Source organism: Anolis carolinensis, chromosome 1, assembly GCF_035594765.1.
Source record: "Anolis carolinensis isolate JA03-04 chromosome 1, rAnoCar3.1.pri, whole genome shotgun sequence".
NCBI classification, from domain to species: domain Eukaryota; kingdom Metazoa; phylum Chordata; class Lepidosauria; order Squamata; family Dactyloidae; genus Anolis; species Anolis carolinensis.
Genome location: NC_085841.1, coordinates 275,893,686 through 275,911,118, shown reverse-complemented (window position 1 = coordinate 275,911,118; position 17,433 = coordinate 275,893,686). Strand labels below are relative to the sequence as shown.

General features: G+C 37.7%; 1 protein-coding gene across 3 annotated transcripts in view; it reads left to right on the top strand.

Annotated features, from left to right (window-relative positions):
- The window catches only part of galnt18 (polypeptide N-acetylgalactosaminyltransferase 18), a 462,670-nt gene that overhangs the window by 311,349 nt on the left and 133,888 nt on the right, over positions 1-17,433 (top strand). For all 3 annotated transcript variants that reach the window (XM_062967703.1, XM_062967704.1, XM_062967701.1), the window contains one exon: positions 4,420-4,515. In XM_062967703.1, coding sequence (XP_062823773.1) covers positions 4,420-4,515 — 96 coding nt within the window. The remainder of the gene's footprint in view (positions 1-4,419; positions 4,516-17,433) is intronic.

The following is a 17,433-nucleotide window of genomic DNA, read 5'->3' as shown; positions in this document are numbered from 1 at the left end:
AAAGTTGCATGTTTGTTAAGAACTTCCCTTCTTAAGTACCAGAGATACGACGTTGGCCCAGAATCTCATAAAAAGTGAATAGAATTCTCATTTAATGGGAGACTGTTCTTATTGTTAGAAGTCATGCCTAAGGCCTATTTGATCATAGATATAAGTGAGGAAAGTAGAACACACCAGAGGAATAACTGAATTTTCTGTCACACACTTGTTGGATTAATCCAACATTTCTTTGACAGGCATAAATTAAAAGTACAGATCAGCTCCGCAAAGGTATCAAAATCTGAGCTAGGTTTCTCACAGCACTTCTGAAGAAAAACTAGAATACTAAAGGATAGTCTGCAAGACATGAAATTATCTTGACAATATAGAGATCAAGGATTGCAGCTGTTCATCTTGTATCCAATTGTACTTTTGCCACACTATGTGCATTAGCGACTTCATAGAACTTGTTCTCTTTATATGACAGTTTACATTTTTTGGATATTGATCCAGTTGGTTAGGACCTCACTGGTTTTCATCCATACAGATATATTATTTCAGAGGATTTGCTCATAGAGTTTAGGATTTATGAAGGAATTAATGCTTTTCTTTTATTGAAGGAGCCAAGGGAAACTGTATTATATCATGTTAGATCACTGTTCACTCTATCTCAGTAGCAATATCTTTCCAGGATTCCATAGAGTAGTGTTTCCCAATTTCTTCGTACCCAGTGACATACAGGCAGTCCCCGAATTATGAACAATACAGGTTCTGTAGGTTTGTTCTTAAGTTAAATTTGTATGTGAGTCTGAACAGGTACATTTTAAAGTGTGACTCCAGCCTCTATCTGTCTATCTATCTAAATTTTGGATAGCATAGAAGGATTAACACCTCTGTGGTGTTTGTTTTCCTGTCTTTGCCCCCGTTTGAAAAATTTCACCACACTTTCTATCCCTGTGAGGAGTGGATTTAAAAAAATTGACTGGTTGTGGACACACTGGTGATAAAGCTTCAGTGGAGACACCTTTTCCTCACAATAACTCTTTCAAGAGTGAATTTCCCTTCCTAGGGTAGATTTATCTCACTGCCTGTTGTCTCAGCCCTGTTCTTAACTATGAGATTTGTAAGTCAGATGTTTGTAACTCGGGGACTGCCTGTATTTCAAAAGAATTCAGCACCCTACCTAAACTTTCAGATTTTTGAGACTACAACTCAAATATCCTTCACTGTTGGCCATTCCAATTGGGGTTGACAACTATTGCTGCTCACAACATCTGTTGGTATAAAGCTGGGAAAGGATAGGTAAAAGTAAAGGTTTTCCCTGACATTAAGTCCAGTCGTGACCGACTCTGGGGGTTGGTGCTCATCTCCATTTCTAAGCCAAAGAGCCGGCGTTGTCCATAGACATCTCCAAGGTCATGTGGCCGGCATGACTGCATGGAGCGCCGTTACCTTCCTGCTGGAGCGGTACCTATTGATCTACTCACATTTGCATGTTTTCAAACTGCTAGGTTGGCAGGAGCTGGGGCTAACAGCGGGCGCTCATTCCGCTCCTGGGATTTGAACCTGGGACCTTTTGGTCTGCACGTTCAGTAGTTCAGTGCTTTAACGCACTGTGCCACTAGGGGCACACCAGTTAGAAAGGATAGAGTAGAAAAATCTATGCGCAATCAGTACTGCATGGGCATGGATTATCTCCCAAGATCTGAAAAAGCATATTCCTGAGAACCACCAGCTGGGGGGACAGACAGGTAGATGCTATTAAGCTCAGCTTCCCAGGATGCCCTTTGGCAGATGCTTTATTTATTTATTTATTTATTTATATACAATATTTATATTCCGCCCTTCTCACCCCGAAGGGGACTCAGGGCGAATCACAATGTACACATACATGGCAAACATTCAATGCCATATGAACATAGAAACAGAGACAGAGACACAGAGGTAATTTAACTTTCTCCAGCTTCCAGCTTACTGAGGGTATGCTCAATTCTGGCCACAGAGGGAGCAGCTGCTTCATCATCCACTGTGACACCGAGTCCTTGATTGATACTTCCTGATTCCAAATGCTGCTGGATGATTTTTATGGTGTCGTAAATTAAATTACCCTCCCCGCTTAAGCGGTACCTAAATTTCCTACTTGATAGATGCAACTATCTTTCGGGTTGCTTAGGTCAACAACGAGCAGGGCTGTTTTTTAATGGCTGGGTGCTCACTCTGACACGGCAGGCTTCGAACTCATGACCTCTTGGTCATAGTAACCAGCTGCACCACACCCCGGCCCCTAAAGAAGAAAGTGCTATAGGAACAGTGCTCTCTCCCAAAGTTTCTTTGCACAAACAAAATCCTTCAAGGCCAAGTTTGATGGGCCATGAAAGTGGATTTATTTTAACCTTTTGGGGTTAGGAAGTCTGATGGTCTGATTGAATGCAGCAGTTTCTTAAATGACAAGCAGTACTGGACGGACTCTGGATTAAAAGCCCAGGGTTCCCCATGGACCAAGCAATTAAGCCAACTTTTTTAAAAAGCATGTACTAGTAGCAAATGGGCAACAAAAGGCCATAGCCTTCATAGAATCATAGAATCATAGAATAGTAGAGTTGGAAGAGACCTCATGGGCCATCCAGTCCAACCCCCTGCTAAGAAGCAGGAAATCGCATTCAAAGCACCCCTGACAGATGGCCATCCAGCCTCTGTTTAAAAGCCTCCAAAGACGGAGCCTCTACCACGGCCCGGGGGAGAGAATTCCACTGTCGAACAGCTCTCACAGTGAGGAAGTTCTTCCTGATGTTCAGGTGGAATCTCCTTTCCTGTAGTTTGAAGCCATTGTTCCGTGTCCTAGTCTACAGGGCAGCAGAAAACAAGGTTGCTCCCTCCTCCCTATGACTTCCCTTCACGTATTTGTACATGGCTATCATGTCTCCTTTCAGCCTTCTCTTCTGCAGGCTAAACATGCCCAGCTCTTTAAGCCGCTCCTCATAGGGCTTGTTCTCCAGACCCTTAATCATTTTAGTCGCCCTCCTCTGGACATTTTCCAGCTTGTCAACATCTCCCTTCAACTGCAGTGCCCAAAATTGGACACAGTATTCCAGGTGTGGTCTGACCAAGGCAGAATAGAGGGGGAGCATGACTTCCCTGGATCTAGACGCTATTCCCCTATTGATGCAGGCCAGAATCCCGTTGGCTTTTTTAGCTGCCGCATCACATTGTTGGCTCATGTTTAACTTGTTGTCCACAAAGGACTCCAAGATCTTTTTCACATGTACTGCTGTCTAGCCAGGCGTCCCCCATTCTGTATCTTTGCATTCCTTTGATACAAACTCATTAACTATTTCCACACTATATATGCCATTGATGTCTTTTGTATTTTATTTTGGTCTTCTAGATATTATCATATCAAAACAAGTTGTTGCTTTGGAACACGGCTCAGAATGTTTTGTACTTGCTAGACAAATTCAAAATTGCTAAGAACTTAGAAACTATTTTCATCAACATGGCTGTACCTCCCTTAGGGAATGTAGAGAAGATACAGAGTCATTCATGTATTGCCATCCTTTCTTTTATCAGCTCCTGAAGAAGACCATTAAATATTCGAAAACCCATTGGGCTAATTGGAAAAATGAAGCAATCTTTTTGACTTTGTCTATTTACATTCCCCTCTATTGGGTGTTACCAGTCCTTGTTACTCTCTCTACCTTATTAGGCCTTATGATCACTTTTTGACCTTTCTCCTTCAAGCACAGAGGGCTACTATGGGGAAGAAATGATAGAGAATTTTTCTTTAGTTAGCTTTCTTCATTACAACAACAGTTCTAATCCACTCTATTCACACTTCCCTGTCAGAGAAGCAGATGATGATGATTATTATTTATTCATGTCTATCCCGCTTTTCTCCCATGGATGGGACTCAAAGCGGCATACAAAGTATAAAACCAATACAAGTATATCCGCACAGAATACATAATCAGCTGAACATCTTATGCAAATATAAAAAAGAGATGTCAAATACTGTGAGGTCTGGTCCTGCTTACTTTCTAAAATCCGTTGGGATCTTGAGCCTTTAGGAAATTTAGACCTTAGTGCAGTGGTTCTCAGGTTTGCATTGTTTAAAGTGAGTGCTGGTAGTGTGATGTTGTGGTTTGAGCATTGGATCAATTGTTCAACTACAGCAGTGGTTCTCAACCTGGGGTCCCCAGATGTTTTGGTCTTCAACTCCCAGAAATCATAACAGCTGGTAAACTGGATGAGATTTCTGGGAATTGTAGGCCACAAACGTCTGGGGACCCCAGGTTGAGAACCACTGCCTTAGTGGGACATAATACATTGGTATTTCAGCACTTTCAGCTGTGATCATATATAATATTTGTTCTATTTTAACAGCCTTTGTATTTTCTTTTTCTGACTCTTGTTTTTTGTTTCCCCGTCCTCAATATTCTCTAGCTTCAGAATTCCCTAAAAAGTGATTTGTGCCTTGATCAGGGCCCAGACACAGAAAATATTCCCATCATGTATATCTGCCATGGAATGACACCACAGGTTAGTGAGACTAATGATCATGTATCTTGCTGTTGCTGTTAGTGAAATGTGTGGATGGAACCATGTTACAACTGATGGTGAGTCTTTTTCTTCTGAAACATTACTTCCTTAGGCTGTTCATTAGATATATTTTAATGAACAGGAACGTTAACTGCACCATGATGTTGAGGATTACTGGTTTATTAATTAGCAGTTTGTCAAGAAGCCTGATTTATTCACTCTGGAAGAATCTGAAAAAAGCAATAACAATGAAGTACCGTGTTCCCTCACTACTTCGCGGTTCACTTTTCACGGATTTGCTGTTTTGCGGTTTTTTAATAAACTCTAAAAGAATATTATAAATCATAAAAATTTACAATTTACAGCCTAAGGAAAGGAGTAAGGAGAAGCTGAAGGGAGAAAAAAGGAGCCCAAGTGGCAATGGGAGGAGAAGGAGGTGATTTATCAACACACAATTGGTTGATAAAGACTTAAAATAGTGTATAACTACTAAAATAATGTATAAATATTAAAATAAATATAATGTCCCTACTTCGCGGATTTTCACTTATTGTGGGGTGGTCCTGGAATGTAACCCCTGCTATAAGTAAGGGAACACTGTACAGCTAAGATTTACCCACAATTGTTGGCATGGTTGTAACAGACAGCAAACGGAGAGTTTGGCTATACAAAAGGGTATAAGACAAGAGTGTTCTTTGTCACCACTACTATTAATATAATAATGATAGCAATCTTGTGTAGGAGAATTAGGTAGAATGAAAATATCTAAGAAGCAAGACTAAAGAGAAAAGAAAATGAAATTAAATGAAGAGCTTTTGCAGATGATCTGGTTTCTCTTTTTACCAAATGGAATGCAAGTGGACTTAGGAAGAACCTCCATCTCAAATTTATTATTTAATTGGATTATGTTATATTTGCTTGATTTGTGTGTGTCTTTTCTTTTTTTATCTTATGTTGTATGTTTTTTTCTTTTTTTCTTTCTAAAAATCAATAAATCAATAAAATATTAATAAAAAAAGAAATCATTGCAGTTGCAAACATTCTGCAATGGGAGTCTCTCTTGGCTTTCATTCCATAGTCAAGAACTGACATGGAAAAGAAAATATATGTAAGACAAAGCCTGTATGAATGTGTTCTTTGTGCATGTATAATGCAATCAGAGGTAGGTGTGATATAAGTTTAGGTAGGCTGCTTAATTCTTTTGAAATACAGGCAGTCCCCGAGTTACAAACATTCAACTTACAAATATCTCATAGTTAGGAACAGGTCTGAGACAACAGGAAGTGAGATAAATCTACCCATAGGAAGGAAAATTCACTCTTGAAAGAGTTATCATGGGGAAAAGGTGTGTCAGCTGAATCTTTGTTTCCACAACAAGCCAAATTTTTCAATATCAAATTATCACAGGGACAGAAAGTGAGGTGAAATCTTCCGAACAGGGGCACAGACAGCAAAACAAACATTCCCTATGCTATATCTATATTGATATCTTTTTCTATATCTATATCTATAGTTTTGTATAGCATAGGGAAGGGTTAACACCCCTGTGATGTTTGTTTTTATTTTTACTTTTAGTGTGTTTTGACAAGGTAATTATGTTATCTTATATTGTTGAATGTGTCTATTTCATTGATTGTTTGTATGATTTCTTTCTGGCAATTGAATGTTTGCCTTACATGTTGGAAACTGCCCTGAGTCCCTTTGGGGAAATAAGGCAGTATGCAAATCAAGTTTATTATAATACTTATTATTCTCCTGTTAATCAAAGCACAGAGATCTGATTCTTCCCACTCCTTTTTGCTAGTGATTTGCTGTGTGCTGAGGAACTGCAACAATAATCTTTCTTATGGTAGTTGCACTGAGATAGCTGGCACAAGGGAATGAAAGCATCAGTCCACAAACAGAAGAACACATCTCAGGCTGGATCTACACTGCCATATAATCCAATATCTGATCCCAGATTATCTGCTTTGAACTGTATTATATGAGTCTAAACTGCCATACAATCCAGTTCAAAGCAGATAACCTGGAATTAGAAACTGGCAGTTTAGATAGGATTCAGTTGCTTAAAGGGTTGCTACCCAGTAAAATAGGACTGGGAAACTTTTACAATCCCTGCTTGCTCCCTACACTATTGCCATTATTGTGGATGCATAAGGATTGTTAATACAAATGAGCTATGGATGTGTAACTCTAATGAATTACTGATATCAAATAAAAATACGGCAATAGAAAATATATTATTCATAGGCTTAATAATGATAATGAGTGGAACGTTTATTCCAATACTTCATAATGTTGTGCTTTTTATTAATGTCTTGACTCAACAGCTGTCAATTACATGACTTCTGCAAAAGGGATCATAATGTTTGATAATAAACCAAAGGTGAAGAAACCATTAAGAATATATTCAAAAGTACTGGATATTTAATATTCTGTTACTGAAATTTGGTAGTGCATGAAAAGCTGTGTGTCTTTCACCCAGTGAAGTTAGCCCTCTTTTTCTGACTGCCTTTAATATTCATCACACTGTTGAGAACATGCTTGAGTTTAATTATTATTATTATTATTATTATTATTATTATTATTATTATTATTATTTTATTATGACACAGCAAACAAGATAGATATGCTGGATTTCATATCACAAAATCACAAGTCGAACACTTCCCAAATGTCTAGGACTGTGTGATGTATTTTCAGATGATGCGCGCAGATCCCAGTAGGGTGGCCTTTTGCAGCTGGCAGATCGTAATTTTGTCAATGTCTATTGTTTCCAAATGCTGGCTGAGATCTTTTGGCACGGCACCCAGTGTGCCCATCACCACCGGGACCACCTGCACTGGTTTCTGCCAGAGTCTTTGAAGTTCAATCTTGAGGTTCTGATAGCAGCTGAGTTTTTTTTTCCTGTTGTTTTTTGTCAATGCGACTGTCACCTGGGATGGCGACATCAATAATCAATTATTATTATTATTATTATTATTATTATTATTATTATTATTATTATTATTATTATTATTAACATTGAAACTGGGTGGCCATCTGTCAGGGATGCTTTGCTTGTGCTTTCGGTGCACAAAGGCAGAAGGGGATTGGACTCAATGGTCCAAAGGATCTCTTCCAACCCTCTTTTATTATTATTGTTGTTGTTGTTGTTGTTGTTGTTGTTGTTGTTGTTGTTGTTGTTATTATTATTATTATTATTATTAATAATAATAATAATTGCTCAGTGGCCAACTATAGTTTGGCCCTCCAACAGTCCGAAGTATCGTGAACTGGCCCCCTGCTTAAAAAGTTTGGGGACCCCTGATGTAAAGTATCAGAGAGCCTCATCTATCCTTCTTGGTCTGAACATGCTAGAAATTGTCCACCTTCTTTTTCCACACCTTTCACCTCTAGGTTTACTAATAAAAATCTCCTGTAAGCATTAGCCTTCAGGAAATTTTTTTTAAAAAATAGCCTTCAATATTTTCCACATAACAACTCCCTCATCCACAATTGATGGAAAATCATTATTCCTGCCTGTCTCAGAATATTCTGTAACTCTGTTTTGATTTATCATTCATCTAAATCAGTGATTCTAGAAACTTGCTGTTGTAGATTTGAATGAGCAAATTTTAATTAAATATGATTGTACATGACACATACACATGACAGGCCCTATATCTCAGGATCTGATCCCAGGTTTTCTGCTTTAAACTGGATTATATAAATCTGCATTGCCAGATAATCTGGGATAAAGAGAAAATCTGAGATCAGATCCTGGGATAAAGAGCATGTATGGAGGGACCCTAGGAAAGATTTTCTTTGTCCAAATCATCATAAAATGATGGGACAGTGTTACTATATGGCACAAGTGAGAAACATATGGCTTTCCAGATGTTGGACTACAACTCCTAGCCAAAATGGACAAAACTAAGGGAGGTGAATATTGGAGATGTAAGAAACAGAAGAGTATTCCCCCCCTCCCCCCCGGTTTGGTGGACCTACTCAATAGTACAAAAATTTTGGGAAAGTGTTGTTAAGGAAATAAATAACATGCTCACCAAAATGGTTAAGAAAAATCCAGCAATGTGCCTTTTGGGACTAAAGTAGCATCTTGCTTATCCAACATAAACGGGCTGGCAGAATGTTGGATAAGCGAAAATGTTGGATAATAAGGAGAGATTCAGGAAAAGCCTATTAAACGTCAAATTATGTTATGATTTTACAAATTAAGCACCAAAACGTCATGTTTTACAACAGGGCCCTTCCAGACAGGACCTATATCCCAGGATCTGATCCCAGGTTTTCTTTTTATCCCAGATTATCTGGCAGTGTAGACTCATATAATCTATTTTAAAGCAGAAAACCTGGGATCAGATCTTGGGATATAGGGCCTGTCTGGAAGGGCCCTAACAGAGATTGGAGAGAAAAGATATTAGAAAATATACAAATGGCCAAGATGTCTAATGGACTTCAAAGTAAAAATAATGAAGAGTTTGTAAACAAATGGAGGCTGGTTTTTGTATATTTTGAAAGGAAGGAAAAAGTGGATCTTAGGGAAGCTGCAAGGGGAATAATATAAGGAACTTACAAGGGTGGGTATTATAGGATATAAGTATCACCGTGAGTGGCGACAGAATGATGGGCAACCTTTTGCACTTGGTGTGTCAAAATTCACCAAAAAACTTAGCATGACTTGGGTGGTGTGTCACTTCAAGAAAAAAAACCATAATTTCACAATATATATAGTTTAAATAACAAAAATATATAATTGTAATAGATAACTGTATTTAATAAATCAAAAACTATTTACTGCCATTATTTCCATGTACAACAATCTATGGTACCTCTTGCAGTTTCCATGCTGATTTCTCTCTATTGTAGTTTCAATTAGTCATGAATAATGAATAATGTAATAATAATATAATAGTAATAATATAATAATATACTACAATAATAATAGAGTAATAATAGAATGACCTTTTGGTGCTTAAACTTTGTATATGGTATTTTATGACTGTTTTAACTGTTTTAACGTTTTAGTTCATTGTATATCAGTGTAACGGCATCAATTGCCACTTGTAAGCTGCCCTGAGTCCCCTCGGGTGAGAAGGGCGGGGTATAAATAATTGATATATATATATATATGTGTGTGTGTGTGTGTGTGTGTGTGTGTGTGTGTATACACACACACATACATAATTCCCATGGAGTAAACAACAAACCACTGGACCAAATCACACCAAATTTGGCCATAAAAGACATTAGTCATCCAATCAATCTGTATGCGGCAGCGTGTCAGCAAAAATGGCTAGGTGTGTCAGTGCTGGCACGCGTGTCATAGGCTGGCCATCATTGCCCTAGGTGGTGGGTTCATGGGTGTGGGGAAGGAAGGATATTCTGTTTGTTGTGTTTGTTCCTGTCATTGTTGTGTCTTGTTCATAACTGTATGTACTAGTTCTGTATGTACTTTTCAGAGAGCATACATGAGTCAGAGGCCAAGAATTTGGGAGAAGGCAGGTGTTCATTTTACAGCATTGTAATGTGACCCAAATGTTAAATCATCTGTTAGTGGTGATGAGCAGTAACATATGAAATAGCTATTTAAATTCCTTGTGATGCACTATGGGCTGCCAATGTCTAGAATTTTGTTGTGGATGCACTTATCTGCACTTATCTTCACTTATTTGCACTTATCTGAGTTGCTACTGAAATGTGAGTTGAAATAAACAAAAGTATTTAAAAAGGTTTATTTTCTGAATCCCCATGTGTTTGAGATTAATTAGTTCTGGATAAAAACTACATCTAAGCAGTGGCACAGAGAAACAGACAATTTTTAAAAAAATAATTGCTTTTTTTCTCCAACAAAGAGTATTCTTGAGTTTTTCGGGACAGATCGTTAGGGAATCACAAGACTTAATTTAATTGAAGAAATGGAAAATGACACATTTTCTTGGCAGAATAATTTGGTTGCAACACTTTGGAACAATTAAATATGCGGAAAACACTACTGAAAAAGATTTGTGTCGTTAGTTCTCCCACAGCAAAGAGAAAGCTTTGTTCTCAAATAATTATTTGTTCGTACATGTGAAGATAAGATACTTGAGGTTTTACAGCCCTAGATAGAACTATGGTCTCACCTTGCATGAGATAACTTTTAATATTATCAATTATTATGGCAGGTAGCATCATCAAAGTAGTAAATGGGGCATATAACTTCTTTTGCAGTAGTTATTGCAAAGAAGTATTTTCTTTTTGTGGATGACACCAGCCTGCTTTTTAAAGAATGTTTTTGGAATTTTCATGTACAGTGTTATCCTGTCATGGAGTAATGAAATCCATGGTTTTGTTTCTCCATGTCTGAGAAAACATGTTCTCTCTAGGCATTTTTTTCAGATCCTCACTCATGACTTTTTGATATTCTTGGGTCAGAATAGAGTTTGCTATTATCTGCGGTTTTGTGTATCCATTCAAAGTCCATGAACATATCCCCCATGGATATAAGGTTCATGCCATAATTAACTGAGATGATAACGGTACTGCTTTGTGACTTCAACATTGAGCCTATCTTTGACAAAGCCAGCTGCCCTGATAATTTAGAGTAGGTCCTTTTGAAATGTCAATTTCTCAGTAGATTAAGTTAGCATTGTGAGCACTATTTTTAGTGAGAAAGATTGTTTGTCTATAGGTTGTAGCCCCAGTATTCCCTAATGACCAAATTATCAAGGAGTAACTTTAGTTTTCTGGCTTCTGTACCTACCTAAGGATCATATAAGCTTTCAGTACAGGAGATACATGGCTGGTTTTTTAATGCCTTCTCTTTTAAGAACTCTTAAAACAAAAAGCAAAAATGAGCCAAGCAGTGATGTAACAAATGAACCATCATTGATGTACCGTCAACTCTGACCTTCAGCCCTGTCTGATACAGATATGACAGTGACATTTTTAGTAGCCTTAAATGATTTCTATTGAGTAAAACCTTGTCACCGAGGGCTGCTACAAACTAGAAAGGAGCCTGCCTGTATTGAGCCAGACTTTTGTTTCCTGAAGTCATAACAGTTTCAATGCAGGAGTAGCTAATCAAATCAAAGCCGTGCTGAAGTTTAGCCATCCAAGCTTATACTTCAACAAAACTCAAGAGAAGAACATGACCTTCTTGGACACAAGCAGTAGAGCGGAGGGAATCTTTAAAAGCTTTCTAAATGTGTGCGCGTGTGTTAGTAATTCCTGTTTACTTCCGAAAGAGTGAGGAAAGTATTTGGCTGAGCTATACAGACTTGCTTCATAAGATGCCAGGGATATGTTTCTTCCTGTGGCATATCTTAGCTGGCTCATTTGTTTTCAGACAGGAACACTCTGTGGACTCTTGCAAAATACTAGGAAACTGGTGTCACAGAATGTGTCTGGTTGATATTTTATCCTTGTGTGTTTGGATTTCTCACATCATAGTTTCTCTGTGGCAATACGATTCATAATGGCACACATGTCTACAAAACTGTTTATTTTCTCATAATTAACTTCAGAATTAAGGATGGACATTCATCACTCGGAACAAAGGCTCTTTGACACCTCCTTCCCCCTTCTCTGTTTTTACTTAATTTTTACCACTATGGTCATTCAGTGTTTTTTCCCACAGTACCAATAGAAATGGAAGAATATTAATAATAATCAAAAGTCTATAAACTACCTGATTCCTCTACATAAGATCTACTGCAGGTGTTGACAACTGTCGAGTTAGTGGGGCTGCATTGGCCCATGGGATACCTTGGAGGCCTGCGTCCCTCCTCCTACAACTAAAACCCTCACAATGAGATTTTGCCCAAATGCCACCTTTCACTGCCCCTAGCCTGGATAAGATCTTTTAGTACAAAAAATGTCTTTTCAGCAATACACTTGGAACTGACTCCAAAAAAGAGGGCCTTCCTAGTGTCAGGTCAGGTGCTTTGGGGATCTCTGATGTTGGCAAGTGTTCTCTAGCTGTGTTTAGTTATATTAGTTTGTTAAATTATTTTCCTGTCAAGTTTGTCATTGCCTGGACTTTTCTGTTAGTAGGTTTTGGTTATGTTTTTGTAGTGTTTTGTATGGTGGTGCCAGGCATTTTGAAAAAAAAAAATAAGCAAGCAAACAAATATAGATAGCACATGTTTACTTCCCATGAGCTTAAAAAAACATTCAGAAACCTGGATTCCATATACGGCCCTGTATAGAAGCCTGTGTATAAACCTGTAACCACCACAAAGAAGTATTCCCTATACTGTTACCATCTCATACACCTTCATTTTCACTACACTAATTTTATGAGCTCTTGAAAAATTAGAGCAGCAAGATGAAATAATATCAGTTCATAACAAAAATAAATCAAATGAAAATGACATTTCAGTGTAGAATAGATAGGAAGGAAATGTCATTCCAAAGATCTGAGAGCAAGGCCAGTCATTTTCCTCTTGTTCCGCCTGAATGAGAAAATAAGGTGTAAACTGACATAATTCTAAGTCAGAGGATATCTACTTTGTGCCTTTAAATTCCAAAATCATTGCAAGGATACTTGGCTTTTCTTGTGGTACATATACCGGTACTAATTGATCAGTCTAGATTTTAGACGTTCTCTTTGGCTATATTTTAAAGTGATAATTTTAAGCTGGAGCCTATTTTGTAACTGGAGACAATGGCCCAACCAAGTCTTCTGAGAATATTTCCTTGCCTTCCCCATATCGGGAAGCATTGTTTTTCTCTATTTTGTGAATTATAGTTATGAAAAAAGCCAGATTCCAGTTTGTTTTCTTTCAGACATTTGTGCACCGAAACCTCCACTTTGTGACATGGATATAATAAACCATAAAACCAAAAACACATGTGAAAGCAGTTTGTTTGCCTAAAGAAGACATATTGCTTTCTACTGTGCTGGATTGCTTTTGGTGGCTCTACTAGTTACTGCTGGTGAGGGACAAAACTCTTTAATAGATCCATTGTTCAATTACATTCTTCTAGTTGGGATTAGAAATTGGATTTAGGTCATAACAAATTTCTTTGGAATGGTAGCTTTCAAAGTTGTGGATTATACATAGTTTTTAAAGGGAACCACCACAAGTATAGTGAAGCAGCATTTAAAGAAGGAATGTTCTTTTTTCAAAATATCACACAGAGGAATGCAATAAAGGTCAATAGCTAAGATGTTACTTTTCATAGAATCATAGAGTTGGAAGAGACCATGTGGGCCATCCAATCGAACTCCCAGCCGTGCAGGAAAAGCGCAATCATTATGACATCCTTTCAGATAATTAAACATGGCTGTCATGTCTCCTCAACCTTCTCTTCTGCAGGCTCAACATACCCAGTTATTTAAGCGTCTCCACATTTTAGTTGCTCTCCTCTAGACACATTCCAGCTTATAAATATCTCTTTTAAATTGTGATGCCCAGAATTAGACACAGTATTCCAGGTGAGGCCTGACCAAAGCAAAATAGAGGGCATGGCCATATCTTCCCTTGATCTAGACACTAAGCTCCTTTTGGTGCAGCCAAACATCCCATTGGCTTTTTTAGCTGCTGGATCATACTGTTGGTTCATGTTCAATTTGTTGTCCACTAAGGCCCCTTCCACACAGCTGAATAAAATCCCACATTATCTGCTTTTAACTGGAATGTATGGAAGTGTAGACTCAGATAACCCAGTTCAAAGATAACCCACATGTACTGTTGTCAAGCCAGGCATCACCCATTCTGTATCTGTGCATTTTATTTTTTCTGCCTAAGTGAAGTAGCTTACATTTCTTCTTGTTGAAATTCATTTTGTTAGTTTTGGCCCAGCTCTCTAATCTGTTGAGGTCCTTTTGAATTCTGATCCTGTTTTCTGGAGTATTACCTATCCCGCCCAATTTGGTGTCATCTGCAGAACTGATACGCATGCCCTCTAAATACCCATCCAAGTAATTAATAAAGATGTTGAACAACACTGGGCCTTTTGAATGGAAGAAATCTGTGAGAATTGTATCTTTGCATTACAACTGCATTAGAACTGCAGGATTTTTTTTCAGATTTTGGAAGGGCACCTGCCTGCATGCTTTTTAAAATGATCATTGAAAAAATATGGTGTTTTGAATTAAAGTGAAATTAATAAATCTGTTTCTAAATCTAGAAATACCACACCATATCCTCCAATATTTAATTTATGAAAACTAGGATGCCTGCAGCCAAGCAACATGAGAACATGTAATTATTAATGAGGAAGTACACAGAAAGATAATAGGGGTGAAATGATTTATTTTTGCCTGAGTCTCTAGGGAAGGGCAATATCTCCACTTTTACCCCCCAGTGCTCAGTTAACTAAGTTCAAAACACTTCTTCACTTAGAACTCAATTTGCAGCAATGGAAGTAAACTGAGGACAAAGTGGGAAGGGAGATGGAAGGAGAGGAACTGAGCATTTCAAAAGCAGTGAAAAAGTGGAATGATAGAGGATAACTCAGGACTAGCCTTGCCAAAACAGTTGGAGGATATATGTCATGGTGTGCTGAAGGCCTGCAGGTATCCATCACTGAGCTGTATTGTATATGAGGAAAGAGACTTAGGGTTCTTACGAGGTCAGCCTTACAAATAGGTGATTTCAGCTTGCTCTTATCGGTACCCAATTAAAGCTAATATTACAATGACTAGGTATTGTAACTCACTTAGGGGCCATATACCTGCCTGCCTTTGCTGACATCTTTATCAGTCTCTTCCAAATTGGCATTAGTCCTCCTTTCTGCAGCTATTTTTCACAGTAGATTCTGGTGAAGGTACAGTGAATCACCTCATAAGGCATCACCATAATCTCTATTTTAGTCTTTGGTGAGTAATAGTTATGCACAGTTCATGGACTACCCTGTATTAAAATCTGTATCACTTGTCATACTTATACAGAAATACTTCAAATAAATAAATAAGCAAATAAACAACAATACTACACACATATCAACCTAAGACTAATGAAAAAATGTTCTGTGATCATTGGATGGAATATAGCTATATTTAACAACTGTCATGATAAAAAACTGCAAAAATGTAAAAACTGAAATGCAATTTCAACTTTCAAAATTATGGAAGAAAAAGTGATTCAGATACCATGTGAAGGGCACTTTCCTATTTTTATACATTGTTTAGCTAGTATGATATTGCCTAGCAAACGGTTTTTTAAATAAAACTTTCATAAAATTAATGCAGAAGCAGGAATTAAGGGAGGGTTAAATTGGGCATGTTATATATTTGGCCTTCCATTGCTAAAAAAAGTTTTCAATGTATCACTACAGAAAAGACAAATGTACCATGTCAGCAACTGATGTAAGGAGGAAGTTGCTAGAGTGACTAAAGCAGTACCTTGAATATCACTGGCAAAGGATGTGGTAAAACCTATGAAACAAAAACAGTTTAGGTCCGTTTTCATCACCAGCCAGTCTTTAACTATTTACTGCCCTAACGCTCAGCACTTTACCCTATTCCTGAATCTCGTTGCCTGGTGTTTTTGCACATGCCTGCCTTCCCTTTAATTTCTTAATAGCCCCACCATTTAGTCCTGATGCTCGTTATGTATTTTATGAATGTTATTTTACTGTTATTGTTTTAATTATATATGCTGTTGTACTGTTTTATCTGTTGATTGGGCTTGGTCCCCATGTGAATCGCTCCGAGTCCCCTCGGGAAGATGGAAGCGGGTTATAAATAATAATAATAATCTGGATTGGATTGGACTTTTCTCCTGTGTGGAGCCGGCCTGAGAAAGTCATGATGAAAGAGGCATGTAGTAATGGCTGAGTCATAATCATGTGAGGTTTGTGACAAGGGGTTGCATCAGTCATTTGTCCCTTACTGATGACAAGTCAGCAGGTAGTTATGAAAAGGGAGGTGAAATGCTCAATCTCTCTTTTCCTGTGTGAATCTCATTGTGAATATCTCTCTATGTAACTCTCTGAGCATCATTTGTAAGTACAAATCTAATTGTGAATCTACATATCTTGATTGTACAGTTTTAAATAGTGCAACGGTGAAGATTAAAGCCTCCTGATATTTTTGGATGAAAAACTGAATCTATGAGTTTACTACACAATGTGTGGAAAAGCTCAGACATTGCAGTTGTACTCTACCAACTAGCTGATTAACTGACTAGAACATTTTTTCTGTGAATGGGCGCTGCTATGTTTGCTTGCCTCTGTGGCACTTGCTTGTCCAGGGTGAAGCGGTTCCAAGGAGGTCATGATTTGAAAACTATAAGTCACTTCACAAACCTATCCCTCGACAAGTAAGCGTGACTAGACCTTCTTTCAGATGTAATAGAAACAGCCAGACTTAGTTGTAAAACAAAAGAAAATAATAAAAAGATAGAAGGATATCAAAACACATTTAGATAACTTCTTAAGCCATTAATGATTTAATCATTGACACCTTCCCTAAAACCCTATCCAATTTTTCATCCTGGTTGACCACCTTATCTCTCTTGCAGCTTTTCTCTGTCTGTATGCCATCTTTTCCCAATGTCTACAATCTTATCCCTATCTCTGTACCACCTTTTTCCTATCTGCCTTCTGTCAAAGATAAGCTTATGTTAATTACATACTGGTATATACAATCTATATGCACTGTATGTGTAATGAATGTAGATAAATATATTTATATAAGCAAAAGCAATTTGATTTGCATAGGAAACAAGACAAATCTTTTGATACTTTTATTTTTTCTGATTCACTGTGTTTTATTTTTTAAAAATAAGAGAACCTGGTTAATTTTTGTTCATTTCCTGCTTCTCCCATTAATTGTGTAGCTGTTTCCCTTTTCATATTCCAGCATAACTGAATTTCTGAGGGTGTTTAGTTTTATAGAAGAAGAGATTCCCACAGCTCAAACTGAACTGAACCCTGTATTAATTGAGTGGTATCTTCCTAACCCATTTTTCAGTATTTGTTGAT